At 35.7% G+C, this 16,418-nt stretch overlaps 1 protein-coding gene across 1 annotated transcript in view; it reads left to right on the top strand.

Annotated features, from left to right (window-relative positions):
- kif19 (kinesin family member 19) overlaps positions 1-15,968 on the top strand; it is a 59,787-nt gene extending 43,819 nt beyond the window's left edge. Inside the window, exons 6-20 of the mRNA XM_062055206.1 lie at positions 1,304-1,429; positions 1,491-1,685; positions 1,765-1,911; positions 1,982-2,104; positions 9,222-9,378; positions 9,456-9,630; positions 9,711-9,909; positions 9,978-10,248; positions 10,317-10,441; positions 10,562-10,725; positions 10,801-10,906; positions 11,071-11,188; positions 11,255-11,637; positions 14,759-14,927; positions 14,998-15,968. Of these exons, the coding sequence (XP_061911190.1) occupies positions 1,304-1,429; positions 1,491-1,685; positions 1,765-1,911; positions 1,982-2,104; positions 9,222-9,378; positions 9,456-9,630; positions 9,711-9,909; positions 9,978-10,248; positions 10,317-10,441; positions 10,562-10,725; positions 10,801-10,906; positions 11,071-11,188; positions 11,255-11,637; positions 14,759-14,927; positions 14,998-15,119 (2,580 nt within the window). The 3' untranslated portion in view covers positions 15,120-15,968. The remainder of the gene's footprint in view (positions 1-1,303; positions 1,430-1,490; positions 1,686-1,764; positions 1,912-1,981; positions 2,105-9,221; positions 9,379-9,455; positions 9,631-9,710; positions 9,910-9,977; positions 10,249-10,316; positions 10,442-10,561; positions 10,726-10,800; positions 10,907-11,070; positions 11,189-11,254; positions 11,638-14,758; positions 14,928-14,997) is intronic.
- Positions 15,969-16,418: the final 450 nt, after the last annotated feature.

Here is a 16,418-nt window from a genome sequence, read left to right as displayed (position 1 = left end):
AACATATTTTACTATTAACCGTCTGTCCTTGCGTTGGGGTGGAGTCGTATTCTTTTTTTTTTTTTGGCGGCACCTAGTCGCCACGATTATTCATTAAGTTAAGGTCATGACGCGTGATGCGGACACGTTTGTTACTGGATGCTTTTCGAGACTTTGTTTTTGCAACTGTATTTGATACTTGTTTATATTGACCAATGTGCCGTTTCACACTGCGATATTGTCCGATTATTATTACTAGCTTGTGCGCTATTGTGCGCTTAGCTGTTGTGTAGCCGACAGCGCCTCTCCCTCACTTAAAACGTGAGCGAAGAATGCTTGAAGAATGGCAAGAGAAAGATGGTGATTCCATATCATCTGCTCACAGATGCCACCCGGGGGTTGTTTGAGCATACTGCGGGTAGTCCTGGATGACTCAACCAACCCCCCCGCTCCCTAATGCTTCAGTCACACGCAGGATTCTCACAGGAATGAGGCAAAAACTCACTGAACATATTTTACTATTAACCGTCTGTCCTTGCGTTGGGGTGGAGTCGTATTCTTCTTTTTTTTTTGGCGGCACCTAGTCGCCACGATTATTCATTAAGTTAAGGTCATGACGCGTGATGCGGACACGTTTGTTACTGGATGCTTTCCGAGACTTTGTTTTTGCAACTGTATTTGATACTTGTTTATATTGACCAATGTGCCGTTTTACACTGCGATATTGTCCGATTATTATTACTAGCTTGTGCGCTATTGTGCGCTTAGCTGTTGTGTAGCCGACAGCGCCTCTCCCTCCCTTAAAACGTGAGCGAAGAATGCTTGAAGAATGGCAAGAGAAAGATGATGATTCCATATCATCTGCTCACAGATGCCACCCGGGGGTTGTTTGAGCATACTGCGGGTAGTCCTGGATGACTCAACCAACCCCCCCGCTCCCTAATGCTTCAGTCACCCGCAGGATTCTCACAGGAATGAGGCAAAAACTCACTGAATATATTTTACTATTAACCGTCTGTCCTTACGTTGGGGTGGAGTCGTATTCTTCTTTTTTTTTTGGCGGCACCTAGTCGCCACGATTATTCATTAAGTTAAGGTCATGACGCGTGATGCGGACACGTTTGTGGGTACTTTTCGAGACTTTGTTTTTGCAACTGTATTTGATACTTGTTTATATTGACCAATGTGCCGTTTTACACCGCGATATTGTCCGATTACTATTACTAGCTTGTGCGCTATTGTGCGCTTAGCTGTTGTGTAGCCGATAGCGCCCCCAAACAACCCCAAACTTGATCTTGTTGTCGCTGTCTGCATGATTCCGTAGATCTACAACGAGGTGATCCGGGACCTTCTGAACCCGTCCTCGGGCTTCCTGGACCTGAGGGAGGACGCCAAGGGCGTGATCCAGGTGGCGGGCATCACTGAGGTGTCCACCATCAACGCTCAGGAGGTGATGTCATGTTTTGTTTATCAACACGTCGCCGCCGCGCTAACGGTGGCCATGTGGTCAGATCATGGAGCTGCTGATGAAGGGCAACAAGCAGCGCATGCAGGAGCCCACCGCCGCCAACCAGACGTCGTCGCGCTCGCACGCCGTGCTGCAGGTGGCCGTCAAGCAGCAGAGTCGCTGCCGCGACGTCCTGCAGGAAGTCCGCTTCGCCCGCCTCTTCATGATCGACCTGGCCGGCTCGGAGCGAGCAGCACAGGTGTGTTACCCAGACTTAAACGGTGTACCCAATGTCGTGGCCATCCGGTTACCTAACGTCGTGGCCATCCTTGGATCAGACCCAGAACCGGGGTCAGAGGTTAAAAGAGGGCGCCCACATCAACCGCTCCCTGCTGGCGTTGGGGAACTGCATCAACGCGCTGAGCGACAAGAACGGCAACAAGTACGTCAACTATCGAGACAGCAAGCTGACCAGACTCCTGAAGGTAACGATCGGCGTCTGTTTGCTGGCGGAAGTCCATTGGTTATTGATCGCCCGCGTTCCGTGATTGACAGGACGCCCTGGGCGGGAACAGCCGCACCGTCATGATCGCCCACATAAGCCCCGCCTCCGTGGCGTTTGAGGAGTCCCGCAACACGCTGGCGTACGCCGACCGTGCCAAGAGTATTCGCACGCGGGTGAGTTTATTTTTTTTAATACCTTTAATTAATTAATTAATTTATTCATTTATTTATTTATTTATTTATTTATTAATGTATTAATTAATTTATTTATTTATTTATTTTATATTTTTTATTATATATATATATATATATATATATATATATATATATATATATATATATATATATATATATATATATATATATCCATCCATCCATTTTCTACCGCTTATTCCCTTCGGGGTCGCGGGGGGCGCTGGAGCCTATCTCAGCTACAATCGGGCGGGAGGCGGGGTACACCCTGGACAAGTCGCCACCTCATCGCAGGGCCAACACAGATAGACAGACAACATTCACACCCACATTCACACACTAGGGCCAATTTTTTTTAGTGTTGCCAATCAGCCTATCCCCAGGTGCATGTTTTTTGGAGGTGGGAGGAAGCCGGAGTACCCGGAGGGAACCCACGCAGTCACGGGGAGAACATGCAAACTCCACACAGAAAGATCCCGAGGCCGGGATTGAACTCACGACTACTCAGGACCTTCGTATTGTGAGGCAGACGCACTAACCCCTCTGCCACCGTGCTGCCCTATATATATATATATATATTTATTTATTTATTTATTTATTTTCTGGCTGCAGCTGTGAATATGTCAAAAATTGTCAAGAAACTAATGACATTTTTACTTAAAACGTATGTTTACGTCAAAAACCTTTTTCCCGTGTTTCTATTTTTCGCTAAATTAATTCGTTGAAATTCCCGCTAACAGCGACCTCTGCTGGTAATTTTTTTAGCTGTTTAAAAAAAAATTGTATAATTACCTAAATACGTCAAAAAATTATGGTAAAAAACGTATTATATTTGTTCTTAAAACCAATGTACTTTAATTTGAAAAATGGCAACGAAAATAATGTATTTCCAGCAATTATTTTCTAATTTTTTTATGTCTGTCAAAAAACACGTACTATATTTGTATTGAAAACTTAAGTTAGAATTGATGTTAATTTTTAAAAAAAATTATGTCAAAAATGATGTCAATAGACAAATTCTATTTTTATACTTTAAACGTATGTTAAAATAAATTTAAAACAAAAAATTATAAATTTTTGTTAATGATTTCATTTTAAACATTTTAAACTATATCTTATGTCAAAAACATTATTCTAACCAGCAACAATTATACATAATCTAAACTATTATTATTATTATTATCATTATTATTATTATTATTATTGTGTTTCTTTTCTTCCCTAAATTAATTCATTGAAATTGCTGCTAACAGTGACCTCTGCTGGTGATTTTTTTACATGTGTTTTAAAAAAAATAAAAATTAATAAGGATATTTTTTCTTTGTATAATTACCTAAATACATCAAAACATTATGGCAAAAAACGTATTATATTTGTTCTTAAAACCTATGTAAAATGTATTTTAATTTGAAAAATGGCAACGAAAATAATGTATTTCCAGCAATTATTTTCTAATTTTTTTAATGTCCGTCAAAAAACACGTACTATATTTGTATTGAAAACTTAAGTTAGAATTGATGTTAATTTTTAAAAAAAATTATGTCAAAAATGATGTCAATAGACAAATTATATTTTTATACTTTAAACGTATGTTAAAATTAATTTTAATTAGAGAAATTTAAAACAAAAAATTATCAATTTTTGTTAATGATTTCATTTTAAACATTTTAAACTATATCTTTATGTCAAAAACATTATTCTAACCAGCAACAATTATACATAATCTAAACTATTATTATTATTATTATTATAATTATTATCATTGTGTTTCTTTTCTTCCCTAAATTAATTCATTGAAATTGCTGCTAACAGTGACCTCTGCTGGTGATTTTTTTAGCTGTGTTTTAAAAAAAATAAAAATTAATTAATAAGGATATTTTTTCTTTGTATAATTACCTAAATACGTCAAAAAAAATTATGGCAAAAAACGTATTATATTTGTTCTTAAAGCCTATGTAAAATGTGCTTTAATTTGAAAAATGGCAACGAAAATAATGTATTTCCAGCAATTATTTTCTAATTTTTTTATGTCCGTCAAAAACACGTACTATATTTGTATTGAAAACTTAAGTTAGAATTGATGTTGATTTAAAAAATAATTAATGTCAAAAAATGATGTCAATAGACAAATTATATTTTTATACTTTAAACGTATGTTAAAATTAATTTCAATTAGAGAAATTTAAAACAAAAAATTATCAATTTTTGTTAATGATTTCATTTTAAACATTTTAAACTATATCTTTATGTCAAAAACATTATTCTAACCAGCAACAATTATACATAATCTAAACTATTATTATTATTATTATAATTATTATTATTGTGTTTCTTTTTTTCTCTAAATTAATTCATTGAAATTGCTACTAACAGCGACCTCTGCTGGTATTTTTTTTAGCGGTTTAAAAAAAAATAAAAAATTGATAAGTATATTTTTTCTTTGTATAATTACCTAAATACGTCAAAAAAATTATGGCAAAAAATGTATTATATTTGTCCTTAAAACCTATGTAAAATGTACTTTAATTTGAAAAATGGCAACGAAAATAATGTATTTCCAGCAATTATTTTCTAATTTTTTTATGTCCGTCAAAAAACACGTACTATATTTGTATTGAAAACTTAAGTTAGAATTGATGTTAATTTTTAAAAAAAATTATGTCAAAAATGATGTCAATAGACAAATTCTATTTTTATACTTTAAACGTATGTTAAAATTTATTTTAATTAGAGAAATTTAAAACAAAAAATTATCAATTTTTGTTAATGATTTCATTTTAAACATTTTAAACTATATCTTTATGTCAAAAACATTATTCTAACCAGCAACAATTATACATAATCTAAACTATTATTATTATTATTATCATTATTATTATTAATATTATTGTGTTTCTTTTCTTCCCTAAATTAATTAATTGAAATTGCTGCTAACAGTGACCTCTGCTGGTGATTTTTTTAGCTGTGTTTTAAAAAAAATAAAAATTAATTAATAAGGATATTTTTTCTTTGTATGATTACCTAAGTGCATCAAAACATTATGTCAAAAAACGTATTATATTTGTTTTTAAAACCTATGTAAAATGTACTTTAATCTGAAAAATGGCAACGAAAATAATGTATTTCCAGCAATTATTTTCTAATTTTTTTATGTCCGTCAAAAAACACGTACTATATTTGTATTGAAAACTTAAGTTAGAATTGATGTTAATTTTAAAAAAAAATTATGTAAAAAATGATGTCAATAGACAAATTCTATTTTTATACTTTAAACGTATGTTAAAATTAATTTTAATTAGAGAAATTTAAAACAAAAAATTATACATTTTTGTTAATGATTTCATTTTAAACATTTTAAACTATATCTTTATGTCAAAAACATTATTCTAACCAGCAACAATTATACATAATCTAAACTATTATTATTATTATTATTATTATTATTATTATTATTATTGTGTTTCTTTTCTTCCCTAAACTAATTCATTGAAATTGCTGCTAACAGTGACCTCTGCTGGTGATTTTTTTTAGCTGTGTTTTAAAAAAAAAAATAATTAATTAATAAGGATTTTTTTTTTTTTGTATAATTACCTAAATACGTCAAAAAATTATGGCAAAAAACGTATTATATTTGTTGTTAAAGCCTATGTAAAATGTACTTTAATTTGAAAAATGGCAACGAAAATAATGTATTTCCAGCAATTATTTTCTAATTTTTTTATGTCCGTCAAAAAACACGTACTATATTTGTATCGAAAACTTAAGTTAGAATTGATGTTGATTTAAAAAATAGTTAATGTCAAAAAATGATGTCAATAGACAAATTATATTTTCATACTTTAAACGTATGTTAAAATTAATTTTAATTAGAGAAATTTAAAACAAAAAATTATAAATTTTTGTTAATGATTTCATTTAAAACATTTTAAATAAATTATATCTTTATGTCAAAAACATTATTCTAACCAGCAACAATTATACATAATCTAAACCATTATTATTATTATTATTATTATTATTATTATTATTGTGTTTCTTTTCTTCCCTAAATTAATTCATTGAAATTACTGCTAACAGTGACCTCTGCTGGTGATTTTTTTAGCTGTGTTTTAAAAAAAAATAAAAATTAATTAATAAGGATATTTTTTCTTTGTATAATTACCTAAATACATCAAAACATTATGTCAAAAAACGTATTATATTTGTCCTTAAAACCAATGTAAAATGTACTTTAATTTGAAAAATGGCAACGAAAATAATGTATTTCCAGCAATTATTTTCTAATTTTTTTATGTCCGTCAAAAAACACGTACTATATTTGTATTGAAAACTTAAGTTAGAATTGATGTTAATTTAAAAGATAATTAATGTCAAAAAATGATGTCAATAGACAAATTATATTTTTATACTTTAAACGTATGTTAAAATTAATTTTAATTAGAGAAATTTAAAACAAAAAATTATACATTTTTGTTAATGATTTCATTTTAAACATTTTAAAGTATATCTTTGTGTCAAAAACATTATTCTAACCAGCAACAATTATACATAATCTAAACTATTATTATTATTATTATTATTGTGTTTCTTTTTTTCTCTAAATTAATTCATTGAAATTGCTACTCACAGCGACCTATGCTGGTAATTTTTTTAGCGGTTTAAAAAAAAATAAAAAAATTTATAAGTATATTTTTTCTTTGTATAATTACCTAAATACGTCAAAAAAAATTATGGCAAAAAATGTATTATATGTGTCCTTAAAACCTATGTAAAATGTACTTTAATTTGAAAAATGGCAACGAAAATAATGTATTTCCAGCAATTATTTTCTAATTTTTTTATGTCCGTCAAAAAACACATACTATATTTGTATTGAAAACTTAAGTTAGAATTGATGTTAATTTTAAAAAAAAATTATGTCAAAAATGATGTCAATAGACAAATTATATTTTTATACTTTAAACGTATGTTAACATTAATTTTAATTAGAGACATTTAAAACAAAAAATTATCAATTTTTGTTAATGATTTCATTTTAAACATTTTAAAGTATATCTTTGTGTCAAAAACATTATTCTAACCAGCAACAATTATACATAATCTAAACTATTATTATTATTATTATTATTATTGTGTTTCTTTTCTTCTCTAAATCAATTCATTGAAATTGCTGCTAACAGTGACCTCTGCTGGTGATTTTTTTAGATGTGTTTTAAAAAAAATAAAAATTAATAAGTATATTTTTTCTTTGTATAATTACATAAATACGTCAAAAAATTATGTCAAAAAACGTATTATATTTTTTCTTAAAAAGCTATGTAAAATGTATTTTTAATTTGAAAAATGGCAACGAAAATAATGTATTTTCAGCATTTATTTTTATTTTTATAAACTCTAAAATTGTTATGTCCGTCAGAAAACACGTACTATATTTTTATTCAAAACTTAAGTTGGAACTGATGTTAATTTTAAAAACAATAATGTAAAAAAATTATGTCAATAGACAAATTACATTTTTATACTTTAAACGTATGTTAAAAATAATTTTAATTTCCGAAATTTAAAATTACAAATTATCCATTGTTGTTAATGATTTCATTTAAAATAATTTCAATTATATCTTCATGTCAAAAATGTTTTCCAACCAGCAACAATTGTACATGTTTCTTTTCTTCCCTAAAATAATTCATTGAAATTCCTGCGAACAGCGACCTCTGCGGTGATGTTTTAGCAGTGGACTCTATATAAAAAAAAAAATCTATAATTATTTTTCTTTTTATAATGACCTCAATACGTCAAAAATTATGTCAACACGCATATTAGATTTTTATTCAAAACTTAAGTTAGAATTCATTTTAATTTTAAAAATAATGATTTTTAAAAATATTTATGTCAAAATATGTCAAGAAACTAATTTTTGTTTTTACTTAAGACGTATGTTGAAATTATTTTAAAAAAATTGTATATGTAAATAAAAATTATGCATTTAAAAAAAAAAAAAGATTTAATTTAGAAAAATGTAAATTATATCTTTGTGTCAAAAACAATTTTCAAACCAGCAACAATTCTACATGTTTCTTTTCTACCTTAAATTAGCTCAATAAACCTCTGCTGGTGATTTTTTAGCTGTGGACTCTTTTTAAAAAGGGAATCGATAATTATATATATATATTTTTTTATAATGACCTCAATACGTCAAAAAATTATGTCAAAACAAATATTACAATTTTATTAAAAACTTAAGTTAGAATTAATTTTAATTAAAAAAAAAAGTTTTTTTAATTATGTCAAAATATGTCAAGAAACTAATTACATTTTTACTTAAGACGTATGTTAAAATTGTTTATATATATATATATATGTAAATACAAATTATGCATAAAAAAAATTGTTTTATATGGAAAAATTTAAATTATATCTTGTGTCAAAAACAGATTTCAAACAAGCAACAATTCTACATGTTTCTTTTCTACCTTAAATAAGTTCAATACAATTCCTGGGAACAGCGACCTCTGCTGGTGATTTTTTTTTGCAGTGGACTCTTTTTAAAAGTTAATCGATAATTATATTTTTTAATTTTTATAATGACTTCAATACGTCAAAAAATTATGTCAAAACACGTATTACATTTTTATTCAAAACTTAAGTTGGAATTAATTTTAATTTAAAAAATAATTATTTTTTAAAAAGACAGACTAATAAAAAATGTTTTTACTTTAAACATATGTTTATTAAATTTTTATTCAAAACTTAAGTAAGAATTAATTTTAATTTTTAAAAAAATATTATAAAAAAAGACAGCCAAATTATATTTTTATTTATATTTAACATATGTTAATTTTTATGAAAACAAAAATTTAAATTTTTTTTTAATTCTACATGTTTTCCCTCTAAATTACTTGATTGAACTTCCTGCGAACAGTGACCTCTGCTGGTGATTCTTTAGCAGTGTACTTTGTCGTGCTCGATGACTACTAAAAGAATGCCATATTCGTTTCTCTTTAGGGTTTGAAATTAGAATATTAATTTATATTAAATCTAATCAAGAAGTTGTACAACCAACAAAAGCCTCTCGCTCACGGTTGTGGATGTTCTCCAGGTGAAAAAGAACCTGATAAACGTGTCGTACCACATCGCTCAGTACACCAACATCATCTCGGACCTTCGCTGCGAGATCGAACGGCTCAAGAAGAAGATCACCGACCAGGCGGCCCGCCAGCACGGCTCCGACAGGGCCGACATCCGCCACGTCCAGGGTGAAGCCCCGCCTCCGGTTCATCGGACAGCCATCATGGTTTCGCTTCTAACGTCCCCGTTTGTCTTCCTACACAAGCGGAGGTCCAGGCCCACTCGTGCAAGCAGAGTCGGGTCGACATGGACCAGCTGAGGGAGCAGCTCCTGGACGCTTTCCGCCAGCAGATGGAGATCCGCAGGAACCTGATGGCACTGGAGAATAACAACATGGAGATCCAGATTGACACGTCCAAGCAGCTGCTCACCATCGCAGAGTCAGTCTTAAAACCGTCTTATTTCTGTTAAGATGCTTCAGGACAAGCCTTACAATATTCGTGTGGTGTCTTACCTGTAGCTGGGAGCACGAGCGCAGCCGGCGAAGGAGGAAGTGGCGAGCAGAAAAACGAAAAGAAAGCACGAGTAAAGACGACAGCGAGAAGGACTCCGACTCTCTGGACTCTCCGCCGGACTCCAACGTGACGGAGGAGGTGGCGTTGGCCAGAGAGAACCTGGTGGCTCTAATGACTCAGCAGAAGAAGCTCCACAAGCAGAAGGTCTTCATCTACTGCTGGTTTGAAAACTCTTGACATGAATCTGAAGACTTCTCGCTTCCACCTTCAAGGCGCAGCTGGAGCGCAAGTTCCTGGAGCTGCGAGACAAGGCCCGCCACTTGGAGGAGCTTCTTCCGCGGAGGGTGAGCTCAGAGGAGCAGCGGGAGATACTGGGCCTCCTGTGCAAGGTGCACGAGCTGGAGATCGAGAATGCGGAGATGGAGTCGCACGCTCTCCTCAAAGACAACGTGATCCGGCAGAAGAACTTTGTGGTGAAGCGTTTCGAGATGCACCGGCACCTCTGCGACGAGATCATACAGCAGCAGCGGCAGTTCATCAACGGTCGGTCCGGATCTTCTGCTGAAGAGCTTTTGATTGGTCCTGTCCTGCTAACTGTCCGTGTTCTTCAGACCACAGCCTTCTAGTCCCGCCCCAACTACAGGAGCTCTATGAAATCTACACCAGAGAGCTGGACGAGAGGAAGCTGGACCGAGCCGTGGCTTTGGACAAGGTGACCACCAGGCACACCATCAAGGTACCACCAAACAAAGACCTCAACAGATTGTCCAAATACACATTGTTCACTTCCAACAGAGCCTTGAGTAGCTCATAATTCTTAGATGAAGAGATACAATTACGTTACCGATCTTTCCAGGGGGGCTCTCTCCCCAAGATCGCCCTGCCCGCTCAAAACCGCGATGCCATCCAGGATCTGGACTCGGACCAGGAGAGCGTGCGCAACACGTGCGCGGACGAGCGGCGAGGACAAGCCAAACCTCGCAGGCATACCCTGCCTCCCATCCTGCCGGAGCCTGACCAGTAAGGACACCTTGTGGACTGAATCGTGACAACGGCAACCCCTACAAATGTTTCTGTTCTTTCCCCCGAAATCAGGGACAACAACCGGGTTTTTAAGAACGCCGCTCAGTCCCGACACGTGAAGAACTCTGCGGTAATGACGCCGCCTCCCATCCATATCAACGGGAAGGGCAACAGAGAGGTGAGCTTCTGCCTTAGTTTTCCAACTTCCCCATGTTACCGTAAAAATACAATTTTTTAAAAAGTTTTTACCAGTTGCCAGAATGGTACTGTTTTTCCATTTACGGTAATTTTACTGTTAAAAAAAATGTTGACGACGTTGGTTGTGTAATTGTTCATCTGCAGCCGCTCGCACCAGTGAGCTCACTCAGCTACACCCACCTCAACCACAGTGTCAGCAGCCACCTGGACTCATCGCCTGAAAGCAGCGAGGCGGGTCCTGACGTCCCCCTTTCACGAACCGGTAACATCAGTTCAAAAAACAACAATAAACCTTCTAAAAACTAATAACCATCATGTGTGACTTCAGAGAGGCAGCAGATCCTCAGGGGGGTCCACAACATTTCGGTGAAGGCGGCCCGGCGGCGCTCCAAAGCCCGGGAGGCCGAGTCCCTGCGGTTTCCCCCGGCGCCCTCGCCGATGGAGCCCCCGAAGCGAAAGAGCAGCCTCTTCTCCGGCGAGGCACTCCCTGGTGGTCTGGCCTCGCGGCGCGGCCGACAGCCCAGCCCCGAACTCCGGCACGCCACGTCCGACGACAACCTGTCCAGCAGCACCGGCGAGGGCCCCGGCGTGCGGGCGACGTGGATGCGGCCCCACAAGACCGGCAGCAAGAACCAAACCCCCCGGGAGGCCGACTTTGAGGCTCGCCGCAAGAAGAGGCGCTCGCGCTCGTTCGAGGTCTCCGGGCAAGCCGTGAGTGCTAAATGACACAGCAAGTCCAGTAGGGCCCAGGGAAGGAAATATGTAAACAAACCCCAAAACGATGCCTTTACCAATGCTAACATTTTTACTCATTTTAATTTATGGAAAACTAAAATTCATGGCTTTTGATACTTGGTGCCACCTTAGAAGTATGGTAAATGTTCTTATGCTATCATGCTAATCTTAGCATGCTAACCTTTTAGCTAATTTGATTTGTTTAAACGTTTACATCATAGTTTTTGATACTTGCCGCCATCTTAGCAATATGCTAACTTTTACTACGTTATCTTGCCGATGTTGGCATGCTAGCATTTTTATCCAATTTGATCTGTTTAAACATAAACATGATAGCTTTGGCTACTTAGCGCCATCTTAGAAGTATGCTAACTTTCCATTTGAAAAGGTTAACATACTTCTAGGAAAAGTATGCTAAATTTTCTTATGTTATTATCCTAACGCAAGCATGCTAGCATTTTAGCTAATTTGATCCGTTTGAACTTAAACATGAAGGCTTTGGCTACTTGGCGCCATCTTAGAAGTGTGCTAACCTTTCATAGAAAAGGTTAGTATACATCTAAATGTTCTTATGTTATTATTCTAACGTTAGCATGCTAGCCTTTTAGCTAATTTGGTCCGTTTGAACTTCAACATGATGGCTTTGGCTACTTGGCGCCATCTTAAAAGTGGGCTAACTTTCATAGAAAAGGTTAGCATACATCTTGTAAAAGTATGCTGAATGTTCTTGTGTTATTATCCTAACGCTGGCATGCTAGCATTTTAGCTCATTTGATCCGTTTCAACTTAAACATGATGGCTTTGTTACTTGGCGCCATCTTAGAAGTATGCTAACTTTCCATTTGAAAATGTTAGCATACTTCTAATAAAAGTATGCTAAATTTTCTTATGTTATTATCCTAACGCTAGCATGCTAGCATTTTAGCTAATTTGATCCGTTTGAACTTAAACATGATGGCTTTGGCTACTTGGCGCCATGTTAGAAGTGTGCTAACTTTCATAGAAAAGGTTAGCATACTTCTAGTAAAAGTATGCTGAATGTTTTATGTTATCATCCTAACATTAGCGTGCTAGCATTTTAGCTCGTTTCATCTGTTGAAACGTAAACATGATGGCTTTTGATACTTGGCGCCATCTTAGAAGTATGCTAACTTTCCATTTGAAAATGTTAGCATACTTCTAATAAAAGTATGCTAAATTTTCTTATGTTATTATGCTAACGCTAGCATGCTAGCATTTTAGCTAATTTGATCCGATTGAACTTAAACATGATGGCTTTGGCTACTTTGGCGCCATGTTAGAAGTGTGCTAACTTTCATAGAAAAGGTTAGCATACTTCTGGTAAAAGTATGCTGAATGTTTTATGTTATCATCCTAACATTAGCGTGCTAGCATTTTAGCTCGTTTCATCTGTTGAAACGTAAACATGATGGCTTTTGATACTTGGCGCCATCTTAGAAGTATGCTAACTTTCCATTTGAAAATGTTAGCATACTTCTAATAAGAGTATGCTAAATTTTCTTATGTTATTATCCTAACGCTAGCATGCTAGCATTTTAGCTAATTTGATCCGTTGAAACCTAAACATGATGGCTTTTGATACCTGGCGCCATGTTAGAAGTGTGCTAACTTTCATAGAAAAGGTTAGCATACTTCTAGTAAAAGTATGCTGAATGTTTTATGTTATCATCCTAACATTAGCGTGCTAGCATTTTAGCTCGTTTCATCTGTTGAAACGTAAACATGATGGCTTTTGATACTTGGCGCCATCTTAGAAGTAGGCTAACTTTCCATTTGAAAATGTTAGCATACTTCTAATAAGAGTATGCTAAATTTTCTTATGTTATTATCCTAACGCTAGCATGCTAGCATTTTAGCTAATTTGATCCGTTGAAACCTAAACATGATGGCTTTTGATACCTGGCGCCATCTTAGAAGTGTGCTAACTTTTCATTTGAAAAGGTTAGCACACTTCTAACAATATATGCTAAATTTTCTCATGTTATTATCCTAACGTTAGCATGCTAGCATTTTAGCTCATTTGATCTGTTGAAACCTAAACATGATGGCTTTTGATACCTGGCGCCATCTTAGAAGTGTGCTAACTTTTCATTTGAAAAGGTTAGCACACTTCTAACAAAAGTATGCTAAATTTTCTTATGTTATTATCCTAACGTTAGCATGCTAGCATTTTAGCTCATTTGATCTGTTGAAACCTAAACATGATGACTTTTGATACCTGGCGCCATCTTAGAAGTGTGCTAACTTTTCATTTGAAAAGGTTAGCACACTTCTAACAAAAGTATGCTAAATTTTCTTATGTTATTATCCTAACGTTAGCATGCTAGCATTTTAGCTCATTTGATCTGTTGAAACCTAAACATGATGGCTTTTGATACCTGGCGCCATCTTAGAAGTGTGCTAACTTTTCATTTGAAAAGGTTAGCACACTTCTAACAAAAGTATGCTAAATTTTCTTATGTTATTATCCTAACGCTAGCATGCTAGCATTTTAGCTAATTTGATCCGTTGAAACCTAAACATGATGGCTTTTGATACCTGGCGCCATCTTAGAAGTGTGCTAACTTTTCATTTGAAAAGGTTAGCACACTTCTAACAAAAGTATGCTAAATTTTCTCATGTTATTATCCTAACGTTAGCATGCTAGCATTTTAGCTCATTTGATCTGTTGAAACCTAAACATGATGGCTTTTGATACTTGGTGCCATCTTAGAAGTGTGCTAACTTTTCCCATGTTATCATGCTAACATTGCCATTATGTTTTATATGTTATTCATATAAAAAACCCCAAAATTTCCGCCATCTTAGAAGTATGCTAACTTTTTTATGTGATCAAGCTAACGTTAGCACGCCGACATTTAATGCTAGCATTTGAACTAATTTCCATGATGAAAAACTCCGGTTTTACATCATGGGAATTAGTTCAAATTCATACATTTTGAGTCTTTTTGCGATCTTGCAAGTATGCTAACTATTAGCATTACACCGAGCTAACGTTAGCAGCCCAGATAGGACGCACATCAAAATTTCCGCGGTAATTTTCCAGTTAGCTAACATGACTTCTTAAAAATTGCAGCTTCCCCAGTCCAAAACAACCACGGCTTCGAGGTTCCGACCTCTGGACAGCACGTCAGACCCCCACCTCCATGTCAACGGTCAGCCCCAGGTGCCCATGCTCCGCCCCCAGTATAGAGGAGTCCCGCCCCTTGCCAAAGTCAGGCCCCCACTCAGCAACCAGCAAGCAGGTAAGACCGCGTCAGACTGTTTGCCAATCTTTTACTCTTGAACTTCCTGTTCCTCTCTGGTGCTCCGCAGGCGCCCCCTCAGAAGCCCCCACACCGCAGCTGAACAACCTGAAGCGGGTGCCCTTCCTGCGGCAGCCCCAGCCGCCCCTCCACGTGGCCTCCAACGGGGGCCAGCGCCCACGCAGACATTGAGGTGTGCTTTGGACGCTGGCAATACAAAAGACATACAAGATGGTGGAGCCATGATGACGCCAAAGTGCTAACCAAAATATCTGCGATGATTGTGCACGTCTTGGGACAAGAAGTTTAATGTCTTCTCCCAAGTGGGGATGTGCCTACAGCATGTCATCCTCCCCTTGGGGGCGTACATTTTTTCTCACGCCCCCCTGAAGATGTATTTTTTTTCCTCAGGCACCACCATGGGAACATACATTTTCTCTTATGTGCCCCTTCAAGATATAATTTTTTTTCTCATGCACCCCATTGTAGACGTAATTTTCTCTCACGCCCCCCTCGGGGACATAATTTATTTCTATTTTTTTCACGCCCTTTCTTGGGTACATACATTTCCTCTCACGTTCTCCTCCGAGACATACATTTTTTGTCACGTACCCCATTGTAGACGTAATTTTTCTCTCACGCCCCCCTCGGGGACATCATTTATTTTTTTCTATTTTTTTCACGCCCTCTCACGTTCTCCTTCGAGACATACATTTTTTGTCACGTACCCCATTGTAGACGTAATTTTTCTCTCACGCCCCCCTCGGGGACATCATTTATTTATTTCTATTTTTTTCACACCCTTCCTTGGGAACAATCATTTCCTCTCACGTTCCCCTTCGAGACATACATTTTTTGTCACGTACCCCATTGTAGACGTAATTTTTCTCTCACGCCCCCCTCGGAGACATCATTTATTTATTTCTATTTTTTTCACGCCCTTCCTTGGGAACATACATTTCCTCTCACGTTCTCCTTCGAGACATACATTTTTTGTCACGTACCCCATTGTAGACGTCATTTTTCTCTCACGCCCCCCTAGGGGACATCATTTATTTATTTCTATTTTTTTCACGCCCTTCCTTGGGAACATACATTTCCTCTCACGTTCTCCTTCGAGACAAATTTTTTGTCACGTACCCCATTGTAGTTGTAATTTTTCTCTCACGCCCCCCTCAGGGACATCATTTATTTATTTCTATTTTTTTCACGCCCTTCCTTGGGAACATACATTTCCTCTCACGTTCTCCTTCGAGACATACATTTTTTGTCACGCACCCCATTGTAGACGTAATTTTCTCTCACTCCCCCCTCGGGGACATCATTTATTTATTTCTATTTTTTTCACGCCCTTCTTTGGGAACATACATTTCCTCTCACGTTCTCCTTCGAGACATACATTTTTTGTCACGTACCCCATTGTAGACGTAATTTTTCTCTCACGCCCCCCTCAGAGACATCATTTATTTATTTCTATTTTTTTCACGCCCT

This window comes from Entelurus aequoreus, linkage group LG08, assembly GCF_033978785.1.
Source record: "Entelurus aequoreus isolate RoL-2023_Sb linkage group LG08, RoL_Eaeq_v1.1, whole genome shotgun sequence".
Lineage (NCBI taxonomy): Eukaryota > Metazoa > Chordata > Actinopteri > Syngnathiformes > Syngnathidae > Entelurus > Entelurus aequoreus.
The sequence above is the reverse complement of the archived record's forward strand: the minus strand, read 5'-3'. Positions and strand labels throughout refer to the sequence as shown.